An 18,183-nucleotide genomic window follows, 5' to 3' on the forward strand; every position below is an offset into this window, starting at 1 on the left:
GGGTGCCATGGTATTCGGGGATTGCCAGAGAAGGATTTCATGACATTGATTCTGCACTCTGTTCTCTCCATCAGATTCTACACAGCAGAGATGGTATGTGGCCTCCAGTTCCTCCACGGACTCAACATCGTCCACCGGTAAGCAGAACTTTCCTCCTTCTCTCTGTCCCCTTTACAAGCTGTAGATATGGCCCCCGGCTTTCCTGGTGTCCTGCCGCCTATTCTGCCGTATTTTGTAGTGACCCATTTTCCATCTCTTGTATCACTGGACAGATTTCTTATTTTGTTTTCTTCTTTCATTGCAGTGACATAAAGCCGGATAACATCATGTTGGATGCAGATGGCCACATCCGTATCATCGACCTTGGGCTTGCCCAAGATGGCGTCTCCTCCTCCAAAAACATCTCTGGAGTGACGGGCACTTTCCATTACATGGCCCCTGAGGTGCATCGTAGAAAACGGTATGGCCCAGCAGTGGACTGGTGGAGCCTGGGGATTGTGGTGTCCAGGATGGCAGCAGGGCGATATCCATTTTACAACGGCCCCGTCAAGCAAATGACTTTCAAATCCATCATCAACGAGAAGCCAAAATTTCCAACTTGGCTTGATGCTGACGTGAAACATCTCATCAAGAAGCTGCTGCGCAAAGACCCTCAGACACGCCTGGGTGTGAGCGGGAACATCAGAGAGCATCCATTCTTTACCACCATCGGCTGGGAGGATCTGGAGGAAAGGAGAGTAGAGCCACCATTTACACCATTCAGGCCAGTTCTGGAGAACCACCATCTGCAGTGGCCGGAGCACACAGTCCTTCACCCCGTGGCCAGATTTACATACATGTCACCAAGCTGGACCCGGTAAGTATCTCCTCCTCTGGGGACAACACTCATCAGGTGCTGTTCTCTCATTGTGGTAATCATCATCATCGATCTTACCTTTTTTCACTTTTTCTGACAGTGACTTTATGTTTCTATTTTTCTTAGGTGGATGAAAAGATCTGGACTGTGAAAGAATTCACGACCATCTGGTGAGTGACCGATGTACATGCAGCGCCCCAGAGTCCTGGTAGTTGCAGTACTGATGCTCTGCCGCTAAGGGGGGCTATGGTACGTCTGATGGCACTGAAGGAGTTCACCTGACCAGGTATCACAGACACCAATACACTTCACAGTCTGGCCTCCAGGGGGAGCTAAGGGCGCTATGTATTAGGCCACTCCTCACAGTCTGGTAAAACTGGGGGTTGGATAGGAAGTTAGTGAGAAGCTGACTGGGTTGGAACCAGGCAACATCCTGTGGCAGAGGGTGTTGCAGGGGAAGATTCAGGGGAGTCCCTGTCAGGGGTGGGATCCTGACAGAGGCCTAGCGAACAGAGAGAACGTTGCCTGCACCTGATCGCGGCGGTACCCTAAGAAAGGACAAGAAGCAAGGTTTATTGTGCTGAGTGAGAAACGAGATCAACGCAACAAGGAGAAACACCAGTAGGAGTCGTGCTGTAAGATGAGGCAACATCCTACTGAGGCGTGCAGCCGGTGGCCGGAACGCCGAGGAAGTATAGAGCTCCAGGCCTAACTTCAAACCTATGGCAGGACAGTCAGTTATAGGCGGGCTGTCTCACCCAAATCACCTAAGAAGACATAGGGGGCAGCAACAGGAGAGGGGCGACACTAGGGTCCAGGAAGAGCTCCGAGCCTACCCGTCATATGGGTGCGTCCTAGCCATATCATCTGGGGGACGAAGAAGAACATCATAATCGAGTTGTGAGGGAACTTCAGAAACAGACACAACAGTTGTGGGGACTATCCCGTAAGCACAGCAGGGGAGGACCACAACACACAAGCGCTAGAAGGTAGGCACAGATTTCCACCTGCAAAGGGAACTCTGGAGGTGCCATGGGACTGGCCGGACTTGCGCAGCCCGGTTAACCGTATTCCGGACTGAGGATCCTGAAGCCTTCAGTAAAGAGGTAAAGAGACTGCAACCTGGTGTCCTCGTTATTGACTGCGACCTGCACCGCACCATAACATCATCACCACCCACACCTTTCATTGGGCGCCCCTCAGCAGGGTCACGGACCGGGTCTAGCCACCGTGAAAACCCTAGGACAGAGACTCAGAGGCCCGGTACCGGGTACCCCTCGGCCCTGCGGCAGTGGGGGCGCTACAACTTGGCGTCACAAACAGGATCTACTTAAGCCTGAAGAATCGGGTCATGTGTGCCTTGGAACTGTGATTTATTGTGCTTGGACTGTGACTTATCGCAAAGACTGTGGATTGCCATTTGCCACCAAAACCAGCCGCCATTACAGCGCTGAGGAGAGCGCAGGAGGAGAAGAGGGGCGTGGAGTAGGCGTAGACAAGCTGAAGAGCGCGAAAGACAATGGCCGCACTGTCTAAATATTTCTGCACCGTGAGGACGTGTCCGTCAGCAGCCGAGATCCGCCTCCTGATTCTCAATGGTGGGCGGAGGCAGAGAAAATGAAACCACCCACGAAGGAGAGAGCGGGAAAAAGACCAGGAAGCGACCCACGTGGAGTACGCCAGGAAAGACCAGGAATGCGGGGTCTGAGCCGAGGACTCCCCCAGCCACCCGGACGAGCACGGTGGTCAGCTCTCCGCGATTGGGACCGGCCTCCTGCAAATTGAAATGGAAGGCCTGATCGAACAACTCCTCCAGCTGCGGATGGAAGCGCCGGCAGAGGACCCTCTCACGTCTGAACCTGCGTTGCCGCCGGAACCCCAGCCGACGTCCCCATCGACCATATCACGAGCGGAGCCAACCAAGGAGGAGGGGCCTACACCGACTGGTGAGTCCACCAACCCTGTCCCGCTGGCCGAGGGTCTGTTGATAGGCCCCGTTGCGGCACCCCCTCTCCCTGGGACCCATAGACTCCAGCGCCTGTTACCATGGGAGGAGGCAACGGGTATGGAACACTTCCTGAAAGCCCCGATTCCACCAACTACCCTGCTGTGTGAGGTCCATGCGGAGTGCACAGTGTGCCGCTGGGTGAACCCAGGATCCAACCTCATGGGGTTCCCCGGGGTGAAGACACAGGAAGGGGAGATGGTGCAGGCCCTGAGCTGGGAGGAATACCAGGCCCAGCTGGAACAGCAGTGGGAGGAGAAGGAAAAGGCGTACCAGGCCGGACTAGGGGCCTACCACCAAAAAGACTTGGTCAAGGACCGGGCCCGCAAGGACCCCACCGCTCATCAGGCCCCGCGCAGGCAGGGCACCGTCGTCGCCTTCAAGCTCCGCGGAGGCTCGGGCTTTATAAAAGAGACGGGCCTGTACCCCGAAGTCTTCGTCAACCGGCGGGATGTGGAGTCTCATCTCAGAGAGGGCCATCCAGACCGGGATCTCTACCCGGGGGACGAAGTCACTTACACCCGGCATTTTGGGGAAAAGGGGTGGTTCGCCCTGAATGTCCATAAGAAGCGAAACCCCGTGACACCCCCGACTAAGGTGCCGGTGAAGCTGTCCCCCATAGCGAAGGTGCCCCCTTGTGGTCAGCCCACGATCATCACCAAGACCACCGTGGTCACTCCAACGTGCACCATTGTCAAAACCACGACCTGCAGCATCGTCACCTCAACCACCGTTGTGGCCAAGGAGGCGCCTCCTCAGGTGGTCGGTGTCTCTGCTGCCCCAGGACTGAAGACAGTGGGTACGCAGACACCCAGATGGGACAACACTCCCCCTTACGCAGTACCAGGCGGCGGGCAATATCCAAAGGGGTTGCCTCCGCCGGTGCTGCCTCCTGAGTGGTTCAAGTAGATGTCCTAATCTTCTGAACATGTAAATAGTTAACTGTTTGTCTTTTTGCTGTTTTGCTGCTATGACCCGATCAGGGTTACTCTTAAAGGGATCCCTTTATTTACCCTTGATCCCTTCCTCTGCTTTTGCTTTTGTTTCCTGTTTTATCATTGTTAAAAGAACTGCTGGATCATGAACACTGCATGATTACAAACTCATTGTAAATAGTTTGCACCTTCTTAAAGGTGCCCTCTACTGGTTTTACAAAAGAAAGGACTCTTTGCGAAGAAACTGTTCCTGGTAACAGCACCGGAGTCCTTACTGCATACGGACTTGCAGCTTGAGAAGTTGCACTACCTCATAGAGACTTGGTCCCTTCTTAAAGGGGACGTTCATCGATAGCACTTAGAGAATGATGATACGTTAAAAGAAGAAGTAATAATGTTGACATGTAGCAGTTATATGTAGTGTTGAGCATTCCGATACCGCAAGTATCGGGTATCGGCCGATACTTGCGGTATCGGAATTCCGATACCGGGATTCCGATACTTGCCGCGTATCGGATACCGGAATCGGAAGTTCTAAGATTCAAAAAGCAGAAATTCAGCCAATGAGATTGATTCCAAGTGTGGGCACATCCTGTTTAGCATGGAGGGCATGAAACTACTGGCAAGGCTGTGATTGGCTGGTGTAATGATGTCATGATGCAGTTTAAAAGTCGCTGGCGCCATTTTGCGATCACTCTGCTGTGAATTCAGTTAGTGACAGGACGCTGTTTGCTGACTGAGGGACAGTTTAGAGATAGCGATTTGCTTCTTTGTGCTTTCCAAAGGCTAATTTAGCAACCGCTGTGTTCACCTACTATTCACCTTGCTTTTGCCTTGTAGCGCTGTTTTCACAGCGATCTGCAGGGTCTGTGTGTGTGTGTGTGTGAGTGCAGCCCAGTCTCCAGTCTGAGTGCAGCCACATAGGCCATCCATAGCTGGTTGTATTCAGTTCAGGGAGGGTGGTTCATTGCCTCATACTGTTCCTTTTTTTTTTTTTTTTTCCCAAGTAGTGTAGTCTGCTGCTAATTTATTCAAAAAAATCCTATTAGTGTCTTTCCACCCGTCTCCAGCTAATTTGTGGAAAAACACTACATAGGATAAAGTAGAGGAGGGTTTTTGGGCCTTGCAGCGCCGTTTACGGCTGTCTGCACGGTCTCCGTGTGACTGCAGCTCGCCCTGTAATCTGTGAGCAGCTATAGCCTGGTTGTCTCCAGCTCAGGGTTTTTCACTGCGTCATACCGCCAAATCAATTTTCTTTTTTTTCAAAGTAGTGTAGTCTGCTGCTAATTTATTTAAAAAAATCCTATTAGTGTCTTTCCACCCGTCTCCAGCTAATTTGTGGAAAAACACTACATAGGATAAAGTAGAGGAGGGTTTTTGGGCCTTGCAGCGCCGTTTACGGCTGTCTGCACGGTCTCCGTGTGACTGCAGCTCGCCCTGTAATCTGTGAGCAGCTGTAGCCTGGTTGTCTCCAGCTCAGGGTTTTTCACTGCGTCATACCGCCAAATCAATTTTCTTTTTTTTCAAAGTAGTGTAGTCTGCTGCTAATTTATTTTAAAAAATCCTATTAGTGTCTTTCCACCCGTCTCCAGCTAATTTGTGGAAAAACACTACATAGGATAAAGTAGAGGAGGGTTTTTGGGCCTTGCAGCGCCGTTTACGGCTGTCTGCACGGTCTCCGTGTGACTGCAGCTCGCCCTGTAATCTGTGAGCAGCTGTAGCCTGGTTGTCTCCAGCTCAGGGTTTTTCACTGCGTCATACCGCCAAATCAATTTTCTTTTTTTTCAAAGTAGTGTAGTCTGCTGCTAATTTATTTTAAAAAATCCTATTAGTGTCTTTCCACCCGTCTCCAGCTAATTTGTGGAAAAACACTACATAGGATAAAGTAGAGGAGGGTTTTTGGGCCTTGCAGCGCCGTTTACGGCTGTCTGCACGGTCTCCGTGTGACTGCAGCTCGCCCTGTAATCTGTGAGCAGCTGTAGCCTGGTTGTCTCCAGCTCAGGGTTTTTCACTGCGTCATACCGCCAAATCAATTTTCTTTTTTTTCAAAGTAGTGTAGTCTGCTGCTAATTAATTTAAAAAAATCCTATTAGTGTCTTTCCACCCGTCTCCAGCTAATTTGTGGAAAAACACTACATAGGATAAAGTAGAGGAGGGTTTTTGGGCCTTGCAGCGCCGTTTACGTCTGTCTGCACGGTCTCCGTGTGACTGCAGCTCTATCTGTTGTCAGTTCAGCCCCCAAAAAATAAATAAATAATACAGTTCACCAAACACACCAGTTACACCACTTTACATTTCTGTAGGCCACATTAGCTCATATTAAAGTCTAGTCCACACTTTAGATAATTAGTGCTTCTTATACCTGTTAGGAGGAGTTGCTCAGGAATAAGCACACAAATCCGTTAGTACTTTTCTGCTTATCTTTATCAGTCAACCAAGATGAAGAAGGCAGTGAGTAAGGCACGTGGGCGTGGGCGCGGAGCAGGGAGGGGACGTGGGGATTCTGTGCCTGCTGCGGGCACCGGTGACTCATCAGCACCCACATTCACCAGGCAACAGTCGTTCATGCGAAGCTTTGTGTCAGAGCGCCGTACACCGCTGCTGCGTGAAGAACAAATTGAAGCTGTTGTCGGATGGATGGCAGCTAATGCATCAACTTCCATTAGTGCCACATCCTCTCAGACACAGAGCACTGGAGAGCAGCCATCTGTCTCTTCACCACCTGCCAAATTGCCCAGGCAGACAGAGAGCCCAGGACAGGAGCCGTCTCTACTTCTGTTCTCTGAATCTCTTGGCTTGGAAACAGGGGGCCAGCCAAGCAGCATTGGAGAAATGGAAGAAGAGGCAGGGTGCAGTGATGCCCAACAGCTTTTTCTGTCTTCCTCTGAAGAGGCGGGTGGGCCAGTGGCTCCGGTCACCACATCGCAGGCCGCATCAGCTGATGATGACACTCAGGTGCCACTTACTGGTGCGTGCTCTGCTGCTGAGACTACCCAGGAGGAGCAGTTGGGGGCAGAGGGTAGTGTAGATGATGAGGTCCTCGACCCATCTTGGCGTGAGGGACAGGAAGGTGGTGGGAGCAGCTCTGAGGAAGAGATTCCCCGTACGGCCCAAAGAGGGAGAGGGAGGGGGAAGACTGCGGATCCTGCAGCCTCCGCTTTGGCACCCGTTAGGAGCATGTCTCTTCCAAAAGCCAAAAAGGGCGCTCCCAAGACTTGCAGTGCCTGGTCCTTTTTTGACACAGTTGCAGATGACATTTGCTATGTCAGATGCAACGTGTGTCATCAAAAAGTCAAAAGAGGGAAAAATGTCAGCAACCTCAATACCTCCAACATGTGGAAACATGTGCGCAACAGGCACCCGGCGGAGTTAGAAAAACACACTGAAGAGGTAGGCCAACCAACAGCGGCAGCTACCACCTCTTCAGCTCGTGTTGCCTCTTCCTCTACCTCACACGCAGCTGGTTCGGCGTCCTCCCAGGATCGCCGTGGAAGAACCTCTGCCCCTGTTGTCCAGAGACCCGCTGTAATTCCACCCGCAGCGCCACTTTCCCAGTCATCCACACACTCCCAGCCCAGTCTACAGCCATCGGTAGTACAGGCATGGGAGAAAAGGCGGCCTTTCTCGTCAAACCACCCACGAGCACAGGCTCTGACTGCAGGCATTGCCAAACTTCTGTCACTGGAAATGCTGTCATTCAGGCTGGTGGAGACTGACAGCTTCCGTGACTTCATGTCATTGGCAGTCCCACAGTACAATGTGCCCAGCCGCTTTTACTTCAGCAGGCAAGCCGTCCCTGCCCTGCAGAAGCATGTGGAGGGACACATAAAACACGCGCTACTGAACGCCGTCAGTAGCAAGGTCCACCTCACCACCGATGCGTGGACCAGTCAACATGGACAGGGGCGATACCTTTCCCTCACTGCCCATTGGGTTAATGTCGTTGAGCCGGGTACAGACCGTGCGAGTGGCGCAGGACGTGTCCTGCCCACTCCAAGGATTGCAGGAATCCATTCTGTACGCATTGACTCCTCCTCCTACACCAGTTCCTCAGAATCATCGCTGCAGGAGCCGTCACAGTCCACCTCCACATGGACCCGTGATGAACGTGTACCTGTTACGACCGACATGAGCACAGCCGTGGCCAAACGTCAACAGGCCGTCTTGAAATTAATTTTCTTGGGGAATCGTAGCCACACAGCGCAGGAGCTCTGGAATGCCATCAAGCAGGAGAGCGATGTGTGGTTTGTGCCAGCGAATCTCCAGCCAGGCATGGTAGTGTGTGATAATGGCCGAAATCTGGTGGCAGCTCTGGGCCTCGGCAACCTCACTCACATCCCATGTCTGGCACATGTGCTCAATTTGGTCGTGCAGAGCTTTTTGAGGGACTATCCGGATCTTGATGCACTGCTGCACAAGGTCCGCCTAGAGTGTGCTCACTTGCGGCGTTCCAGCACGGCAAAAGCGCGCATTGCGGCTCTGCAGCGCCGACACCGCCTGCCGGAACATCGCATCATATGTGACCTACCTACCAGGTGGAATTCCACGTTACATATGTTGGAGCGGTTGTGTGAGCAGCAGCAAGCTGTAATGGAGTACCAGCTGCTTCAGGCGCAAAAAAGTCGCAGTCAGCGCCGTACAGACTTCACAACCACAGAGTGGGCCACTATGAATGACGTCTGCCAGGTTTTGCGTCCCTTTGATTATTCCACGCGGATGGCGAGTGCAGATGATGCACTAGTCAGCATGACTGTCCCCCTTATCTGCCTGCTTGAAAAATCACTGCAAGCGCTAAGGGATGATGTTGTGGAAGAGGTGGAGGATGAGGATTCACCATTTCCATCATCTTCTGGACAGTCAGCGCCACGTGGTTCCTCACAAACGCGTAGGCAGGGGACCGTTTGTGAGGAGGATGAGGAGGAGTCAATGGAGGAGGAAGACATCCGTCCAGAGGAGGGAGTTACACAATTGTCCAGTAGTCAGTGTGTACAGCGAGGGTGGGGTGATGACGAGCGGGCAGAGATCACGCCTCCAGCAGGGGACAGCGTTTCTTGGGCAGTTGGCAGTCTGCAGCACATGGTGGATTACATGCTGCAGTGCCTGAGAAACGACCGCCGCATCGCCCACATTCTCAACATGTCTGATTATTGGGTGTTCACCCTCCTCGATCCTCGCTACCGGGACAACGTAGAAAGCCTCATCACACCGTTGAACCGGGAGCGAAAAATGCGGGAGTACCAAGACACACTGGTCAATTCCATCATCTTCTCCATTCCAACTGAGAGAAGTGCTGCTAGTGCATTCCAAAGCAGCTCAGTGCGTCCAGGCCGTGGTGGAGGCTCTGCACAAAGAGGGAGCAGAAGCAGTGCCTCTGCCCAAGGCAAGACCAGTATGGCCGAACTGTGGCACAGTTTTCTGTGCCCGCCACAAAAGTCTACACCATCACAGACGGCTCCAGTCAGCAGGAGGCAACGGTTCCGTCAGATGGTGACAGACTACATGTCTTGCCCTCTTGCTGTACTCCCAGACGGCTCTTCCCCTTTCAAGTTTTGGGTCTCAAAGCTGGATACATGGCCAGAGCTAAGCCAGTATGCATTGGAGGTGCTGTCTTGCCCTGCGGCCAGTGTATTATCGGAACGTGTCTTTAGTGCTGCAGGTGGTGTACTAACTGACCGTCGCATGCGACTATCCTCCGATAACGTTGACCGGCTTACTTTCCTGAAAATGAACAAGGCCTGGATCTCGCCGGAATTTGCCACTCCTCCTCCTGATTGAATAATTAGGTCACTGTATACGTTATCCAGGTCTCCTGTTGTGTTCATCTTTCTACCACCTGAACTTAAATTCCTGGGCTCCAACACCGCCAGTTGAGGCTCAGACGTGCCGTCTGCACAGTCAAAACATACGACCCAGTGTTATTGGGTTTCAGTAACGTCAGCTGATCCCCAGCTGTGTAGCCGGCAATGTGTCATGCGACCGCCACGCTGACACAACAACTGAAATGTAAGGGAATCTGTCCCCCCCCCCCCAAGGCGTTTGTTACTGAAAGAGCCACCTTGTGCAGCAGTAATGCTGCCCAAGGAAAAGGTAGCTATTTTTGTTTAGCTCCTTGCACACGCAGAACTTAACACTTATAAAATGTGTCCACTGATACCGTAAAACCGTCCCGGAGGTGGGACTTTCCTTCGTAATGTGACGCAGCCCAGCCGTCATTCCTACCCCCCCGGCGCCGCGCACCGGCTCCTCAGCGTTGTTTTATTCCGTCCTGGAGCCTGCGCTGTTATGTTATCCCGTGGCCAGGCACACTTAGCGCTGCCCGTCTTCTGGCATCATTTGGTGTCTGGATGGCTGCGCCTGTGCGGCCGCGCTGGCATAGAGCCCGCCTCGCAGTGTCTTCTGATTTAATCCCACTGGGGGCCTGGGATCCATGGACATGCGCAGTGCATATCTGAACCTCCACCTCTCACTCATTTCCCTATGGCTTCTTCAGACTGTTCGGTGTCAGCTGGTCCCTAACAGCATGCCACGGCCGTGACACCGCACAGTCTGAAGAAGCCATAGGGAGATGAGTGAGAGGTGGAGGTTCAGATATGCACTGCGCATGTCCATGGATCCCAGGCCCCCAGTGGGATTAAATCAGAAGACACTGTGAGGCGGGCTCTCTGCCAGCGCGGCCGCACAGGCGCAGCCATCCAGACACCAAATGATGCCAGAAGACGGGCAGCGCTAAGTGTGCCTGGCCACGGGATAACATAACAGCGCAGGCTCCTTGACGGAATAAAACAACGCTGAGGAGCCGGTGCGCGGCGCCGGGGGGGTAGGAATGACGGGTGGGCTGTGTCACATTACGAAGGAAAGTCCCACCTCTGGGACGGTTTTACGGTATCAGTGGACACATTTTATAAGTGTTTAGTTCTGTGTTTGCAAGGAGCATGATGAAAAGAGCCACCTTTTCCTTTTGCATCTTTTGTGCTGCACAAGCTGGCTCTTTCAGCTACAAACGCCTTGGGGGGGGGTTAAAGGTTCCCTTTCGACTTTCTCAGGCTTCGGCCTACATTGTGTTCCTCTGCTTTTCCACCTGTCCCTGGGCTCCAACACCGCCAGTTGCCGTCCAGAAGTGCTGTACGCACAGTCAACAGTCCCTCCTCTGTTATTGGGGTTCAGTAACGTCAGCTGTTCCCCTGCTGTGTGTGTGGCAATCCCTCCTACCTCCTCCAACCTCCTCCTCCTCCACCCGTCCCTGGGCTCCAACACCGCCAGTTGCCGTCCAGAAGTGCTGTACGCACAGTCAACAGTCCCTCCTCTGTTATTGGGGTTCAGTAACGTCAGCTGTTCCCCTGCTGTGTGTGTGGCAATCCCTCCTACCTCCTCCAACCTCCTCCTCCTCCACCTCCTCCACCTGTCCCTGGGCTCCAACACCGCCAGTTGCCGTCCAGAAGTGCTGTACGCACAGTCAACAGTCCCTCCTCTGTTATTGGGGTTCAGTAACGTCAGCTGTTCCCCTGCTGTGTGTGTGGCAATCCCTCCTACCTCCTCCTACCTCCTCCAACCTCCTCCTCCTCCACCTGCCCCTGGGCTCCAACACCGCCAGTTGCCGTCCAGAAGTGCTGTACGCACAGTCAACAGTCCCTCCTCTGTTATTGGGGTTCAGTAACGTCAGCTGTTCCCCTGCTGTGTGTGTGGCAATCCCTCCTACCTCCTCCAACCTCCTCCTCCTCCACCCGTCCCTGGGCTCCAACACCGCCAGTTGCCGTCCAGAAGTGCTGTACGCACAGTCAACAGTCCCTCCTCTGTTATTGGGGTTCAGTAACGTCAGCTGTTCCCCTGCTGTGTGTGTGGCAATCCCTCCTACCTCCTCCAACCTCCTCCTCCTCCACCTCCTCCACCTGTCCCTGGGCTCCAACACCGCCAGTTGCCGTCCAGAAGTGCTGTACGCACAGTCAACAGTCCCTCCTCTGTTATTGGGGTTCAGTAACGTCAGCTGTTCCCCTGCTGTGTGTGTGGCAATCCCTCCTACCTCCTCCAACCTCCTCCTCCTCCACCCGTCCCTGGGCTCCAACACCGCCAGTTGCCGTCCAGAAGTGCTGTACGCACAGTCAACAGTCCCTCCTCTGTTATTGGGGTTCAGTAACGTCAGCTGTTCCCCTGCTGTGTGTGTGGCAATCCCTCCTACCTCCTCCTACCTCCTCCAACCTCCTCCTCCTCCACCTGCCCCTGGGCTCCAACACCGCCAGTTGCCGTCCAGAAGTGCTGTAGGCACAGTCAACAGTCCCTCCTCTGTTATTGGGGTTCAGTAACGTCAGCTGTTCCCCTGCTGTGTGTGTGGCAATCCCTCCTACCTCCTCCAACCTCCTCCTCCTCCACCCGTCCCTGGGCTCCAACACCGCCAGTTGCCGTCCAGAAGTGCTGTACGCACAGTCAACAGTCCCTCCTCTGTTATTGGGGTTCAGTAACGTCAGCTGTTCCCCTGCTGTGTGTGTGGCAATCCCTCCTACCTCCTCCAACCTCCTCCTCCTCCACCTCCTCCACCTGTCCCTGGGCTCCAACACCGCCAGTTGCCGTCCAGAAGTGCTGTACGCACAGTCAACAGTCCCTCCTCTGTTATTGGGGTTCAGTAACGTCAGCTGTTCCCCTGCTGTGTGTGTGGCAATCCCTCCTACCTCCTCCAACCTCCTCCTCCTCCACCCGTCCCTGGGCTCCAACACCGCCAGTTGCCGTCCAGAAGTGCTGTACGCACAGTCAACAGTCCCTCCTCTGTTATTGGGGTTCAGTAACGTCAGCTGTTCCCCTGCTGTGTGTGTGGCAATCCCTCCTACCTCCTCCAACCTCCTCCTCCTCCACCTCCTCCACCTGTCCCTGGGCTCCAACACCGCCAGTTGCCGTCCAGAAGTGCTGTAGGCACAGTCAACAGTCCCTCCTCTGTTATTGGGGTTCAGTAACGTCAGCTGTTCCCCTGCTGTGTGTGTGGCAATCCCTCCTACCTCCTCCAACCTCCTCCTCCTCCACCCGTCCCTGGGCTCCAACACCGCCAGTTGCCGTCCAGAAGTGCTGTACGCACAGTCAACAGTCCCTCCTCTGTTATTGGGGTTCAGTAACGTCAGCTGTTCCCCTGCTGTGTGTGTGGCAATCCCTCCTACCTCCTCCAACCTCCTCCTCCTCCACCCGTCCCTGGGCTCCAACACCGCCAGTTGCCGTCCAGAAGTGCTGTACGCACAGTCAACAGTCCCTCCTCTGTTATTGGGGTTCAGTAACGTCAGCTGTTCCCCTGCTGTGTGTGTGGCAATCCCTCCTACCTCCTCCAACCTCCTCCTCCACCCGTCCCTGGGCTCCAACACCGCCAGTTGCCGTCCAGAAGTGCTGTACGCACAGTCAACAGTCCCTCCTCTGTTATTGGGGTTCAGTAACGTCAGCTGTTCCCCTGCTGTGTGTGTGGCAATCCCTCCTACCTCCTCCAACCTCCTCCTCCTCCACCTCCTCCACCTGTCCCTGGGCTCCAACACCGCCAGTTGCCGTCCAGAAGTGCTGTACGCACAGTCAACAGTCCCTCCTCTGTTATTGGGGTTCAGTAACGTCAGCTGTTCCCCTGCTGTGTGTGTGGCAATCCCTCCTACCTCCTCCTACCTCCTCCAACCTCCTCCTCCTCCACCTGCCCCTGGGCTCCAACACCGCCAGTTGCCGTCCAGAAGTGCTGTACGCACAGTCAACAGTCCCTCCTCTGTTATTGGGGTTCAGTAACGTCAGCTGTTCCCCTGCTGTGTGTGTGGCAATCCCTCCTATCTCCTCCACCTCCTCCTCCTCCTCCTGTCCCTGGGCTCCAACACCGCTAGTTGCTGTCCAGAAGTGCTGTACGCACAGAGCCAAACACCTCGCCAATGTGTTAGTGGGGTTCAGCACCGCCAGCTGTTCCCCTGCTGTGTATACGGCAACGTGTACTGCGACCGCCACGCAGGCACAACAAGTTAAATGTAAGGGAACCTGACCCCCCCCCCCCCCCAGGCGTTTGTTACTGAAGGAGCCACCTTGTGCAGCAGTAATGATGCAAAGGGAAAAAGTGCCTCTTTTCGTGATGCTCCTTGCACATGCTGAACCAAACACTTATGAAATGTGTCCCCACACAGCGTTAAACCGTCCGGTAGGTGGAACTTTCCTTTGTCGTGTGACGCAGCACAGCCATCATTTTTACCCCCTTGTCGCCGTTTGCCCCCTCCTCAGCGTTGTTTGAATCTGTCCCGGAGCCTGCGCTGTTAGGTTAGCCCATGGCCATGCACACATGTTGCGCTGCCCGTCTTCTGACCTCATTTGGTGTCAGGCTGGCTGCGCCTGTGCGGGTGCGCTGGCCGAGATCCCGCCTCGCAGTGTCGTCTAATGTAATCCCACCGCGGGCCTGTGATCCGTGCCCGTGCGCAGTGCATATCCTCTCCTCTCACTCCCCTCCCTACGGCTTCTTCAGACTGTGCGATGTCAGCTGGTCCCTAATAGCATGCCACGGCCGTGACACCGCACAGTCTGAAGAAGCCGTAGGGAGGGGAGTGAGAGGAGAGGATATGCACTGCGCACGGGCACGGATCACAGGCCCGCGGTGGGATTACATTAGACGACACTGCGAGGCGTGATCTCGGCCAGCGCACCCGCACAGGCGCAGCCAGCCTGACACCAAATGAGGTCAGAAGACGGGCAGCGCAACATGTGTGCATGGCCATGGGCTAACCTAACAGCGCAGGCTCCGGGACAGATTCAAACAACGCTGAGGAGGGGGCGAACGGCGACAAGGGGGTAAAAATGATGGCTGTGCTGCGTCACACGACAAAGGAAAGTTCCACCTACCGGACGGTTTAACGCTGTGTGGGGACACATTTCATAAATGTTAGGTTCCGCATGTACAAGGACCATAATTAAAAGAGCTAAGTTTACCTTTTCCAGCATTAGTGCTGTACACAATGGCTCTTTCAGCTACAAACGCCTGGGGGGGGGGGGGGTTAAAGGTTTCCTTTCAACTTGCTCGAGTGCAGGCTTCGGCCTACACTCCGCTCCCCCTGCTCCTCCTGCTGACCCTGGGCTCTAACACCGCCAGTTTTTGCCCAGATGTGCTAGCTGCACAGAGAAAAACACCAGCCAATGTGTCAGTGGGGTCCAGCACCGCCAGCTGTTCCCCTGCTGTGCAGCCGGCAACGTGTCCTGCAAAAGCCACGCAGACACAAGAACTGAAATTGAAGGGAACCTGTCCCCCCTCCCCCAGGCGTTTTTACGTTATCCAGCCACCTTGTACAGCGGTAATGCTGCATGTGTGCAAGGTGGCTCAGAAACGTATTCTCCTCGCACATGTGGAACTGAAAACACGTCTGCAATGTGTCCTCTGTGTGACCATTTAACCGTCCCGGTGGTGTGACTTTCCTTTGTAATGACACGCTGCAACCCCCTTGGTAGCGCTGCCCGTCTTCTGGCATCATTGTTTGGCTGCCTGCGCCTCTGCGGCCGCCCTGACCCACACAACGCCCCTCGGTGTCTTATTTATTGGGACTGCGAGGGTGTGATTGATGGGCAGGATCAGTGCATCAGTTCGCCTGTCCCTCCTCTCCTTCCGCCTTCTTCGGACTGTGCGGCTTCATGGCCGTGGCATGCGATAAGGGATCAGATGACGCCGCACAGTCTGAAGCGGGTGTAAGGACCCGAGTGTGAGAGGCGAACATATGTGCTGCGCCAGGCCCTGAATCCCAGCCCCGCAGTGTTTTAACAATGTTAAGACACTGCGGGGCTGGGATTCATGGGCATCGCGAACCGCACCGGCCGACATTACATGATGCCAGAAGATGGGCAGCGCTAACGGCGCTAGGCCAGGGGATAACACGACAGCGCAGACTCCTGTACAGCAAATAACAACGCTCGGGAGGCTGCACCCAGCACCAAGGTGGGATTCTTGACACCTGTGCTGCGTCTCATTACAAAGGGAACTCTCGCCTCCATTACACAGTTTGACTGTCTAAAGGGCTAAATGTTATACGTGTTCCATTCAGCGTGTGCAAGGAGAAAAATTACAAGAGCAACCTTTGACTTGCGCAGCACTGCTGCTGCATAAGCTGTGGCTCTTCTACTTTGTAACCCCTGAGGGGGGGTTAAAGGTGACTTTTGAAATCGGTTCAATTAGGCTTCGGCCTACACTCTGCTCCACCTGCAGAGCCCGGGCTCCAACAACGCTAGTTGCTGTCCGGAAGTGCTGGCTGCACAGAGCCAAACACCTCGCCAATGTGTCAGTGGGGTCCAGCACCGCCAGCTGTTCCCCTGCTGTGTAGCCGGCAACGTGTCCTGCAAAAGCCACGCAGACACAACACACCCAAAGCTGCCGCCTGTGCAGGCTTCGGCCTACACTCCCCTCCCCCTGCTCCTCCTCCTCCTGCTCCTCCTCCTGCTGTCCCTGGGCTCTAACACACCGCCAGTTTTTGCCCAGATGTGCTAGCTGCACAGAGAAAAACACCAGCCAATGTGTCAGTGGGGTCCAGCACCGCCAGCTGTTCCCCTGCTGTGCAGCCGGCAACGTGTCCTGCAAAAGCCACGCAGACACAAGAACTGAAATTGAAGGGAACCTGTCCCCCCTCCCCCAGGCGTTTTTACGTTATCCAGCCACCTTGTACAGCGGTAATGCTGCATGTGTGCAAGGTGGCTCAGAAACGTATTCTCCTCGCACATGTGGAACTGAAAACACGTCTGCAATGTGTCCTCTGTGTGACCATTTAACCGTCCCGGTGGTGTGACTTTCCTTTGTAATGACACGCTGCAACCCCCTTGGTAGCGCTGCCCGTCTTCTGGCATCATTGTTTGGCTGCCTGCGCCTCTGCGGCCGCCCTGACCCACACAACGCCCCTCGGTGTCTTATTTATTGGGACTGCGAGGGTGTGATTGATGGGCAGGATCAGTGCATCAGTTCGCCTGTCCCTCCTCTCCTTCCGCCTTCTTCGGACTGTGCGGCTTCATGGCCGTGGCATGCGATAAGGGATCAGATGACGCCGCACAGTCTGAAGCGGGTGTAAGGACCCGAGTGTGAGAGGCGAACATATGTGCTGCGCCAGGCCCTGAATCCCAGCCCCGCAGTGTTTTAACAATGTTAAGACACTGCGGGGCTGGGATTCATGGGCATCGCGAACCGCACCGGCCGACATTACATGATGCCAGAAGATGGGCAGCGCTAACGGCGCTAGGCCAGGGGATAACACGACAGCGCAGACTCCTGTACAGCAAATAACAACGCTCGGGAGGCTGCACCCAGCACCAAGGTGGGATTCTTGACACCTGTGCTGCGTCTCATTACAAAGGGAACTCTCGCCTCCATTACACAGTTTGACTGTCTAAAGGGCTAAATGTTATACGTGTTCCATTCAGCGTGTGCAAGGAGAAAAATTACAAGAGCAACCTTTGACTTGCGCAGCACTGCTGCTGCATAAGCTGTGGCTCTTCTACTTTGTAACCCCTGAGGGGGGGTTAAAGGTGACTTTTGAAATCGGTTCAATTAGGCTTCGGCCTACACTCTGCTCCACCTGCAGAGCCCGGGCTCCAACAACGCTAGTTGCTGTCCGGAAGTGCTGGCTGCACAGAGCCAAACACCTCGCCAATGTGTCAGTGGGGTCCAGCACCGCCAGCTGTTCCCCTGCTGTGTAGCCGGCAACGTGTCCTGCAAAAGCCACGCAGACACAACACACCCAAAGCTGCCGCCTGTGCAGGCTTCGGCCTACACTCCCCTCCCCCTGCTCCTCCTCCTCCTGCTCCTCCTCCTGCTGTCCCTGGGCTCTAACACACCGCCAGTTTTTGCCCAGATGTGCTAGCTGCACAGAGAAAAACACCAGCCAATGTGTCAGTGGGGTCCAGCACCGCCAGCTGTTCCCCTGCTGTGCAGCCGGCAACGTGTCCTGCAAAAGCCACGCAGACACAAGAACTGAAATTGAAGGGAACCTGTCCCCCCTCCCCCAGGCGTTTTTACGTTATCCAGCCACCTTGTACAGCGGTAATGCTGCATGTGTGCAAGGTGGCTCAGAAACGTATTCTCCTCGCACATGTGGAACTGAAAACACGTCTGCAATGTGTCCTCTGTGTGACCATTTAACCGTCCCGGTGGTGTGACTTTCCTTTGTAATGACACGCTGCAACCCCCTTGGTAGCGCTGCCCGTCTTCTGGCATCATTGTTTGGCTGCCTGCGCCTCTGCGGCCGCCCTGACCCACACAACGCCCCTCGGTGTCTTATTTATTGGGACTGCGAGGGTGTGATTGATGGGCAGGATCAGTGCATCAGTTCGCCTGTCCCTCCTCTCCTTCCGCCTTCTTCGGACTGTGCGGCTTCATGGCCGTGGCATGCGATAAGGGATCAGATGACGCCGCACAGTCTGAAGCGGGTGTAAGGACC

The 18,183-nt window shown here is 54.5% G+C and overlaps 1 protein-coding gene across 2 annotated transcripts in view; it reads left to right on the forward strand.

Moving 5' to 3' along the window:
- The window catches only part of LOC143768508 (protein kinase C delta type-like), a 51,027-nt gene that overhangs the window by 158 nt on the left and 32,686 nt on the right, over window positions 1-18,183 (forward strand). The window contains exons 2-4 of one of the 2 annotated variants that reach the window (XM_077257170.1): window positions 75-93; window positions 305-856; window positions 983-1,026. In XM_077257170.1, the coding sequence (XP_077113285.1) occupies window positions 327-856; window positions 983-1,007 (555 nt within the window). In that variant the 5' untranslated portion in view covers window positions 75-93; window positions 305-326 and the 3' untranslated portion in view covers window positions 1,008-1,026. Of the gene's footprint in view, window positions 1-74; window positions 94-177; window positions 857-982; window positions 1,027-18,183 lie in introns of those variants that run through there. The other variant, XM_077257169.1, reaches the window with a different exon arrangement.

Source organism: Ranitomeya variabilis, chromosome 4 (genome assembly GCF_051348905.1).
Source record: "Ranitomeya variabilis isolate aRanVar5 chromosome 4, aRanVar5.hap1, whole genome shotgun sequence".
NCBI classification, from domain to species: domain Eukaryota; kingdom Metazoa; phylum Chordata; class Amphibia; order Anura; family Dendrobatidae; genus Ranitomeya; species Ranitomeya variabilis.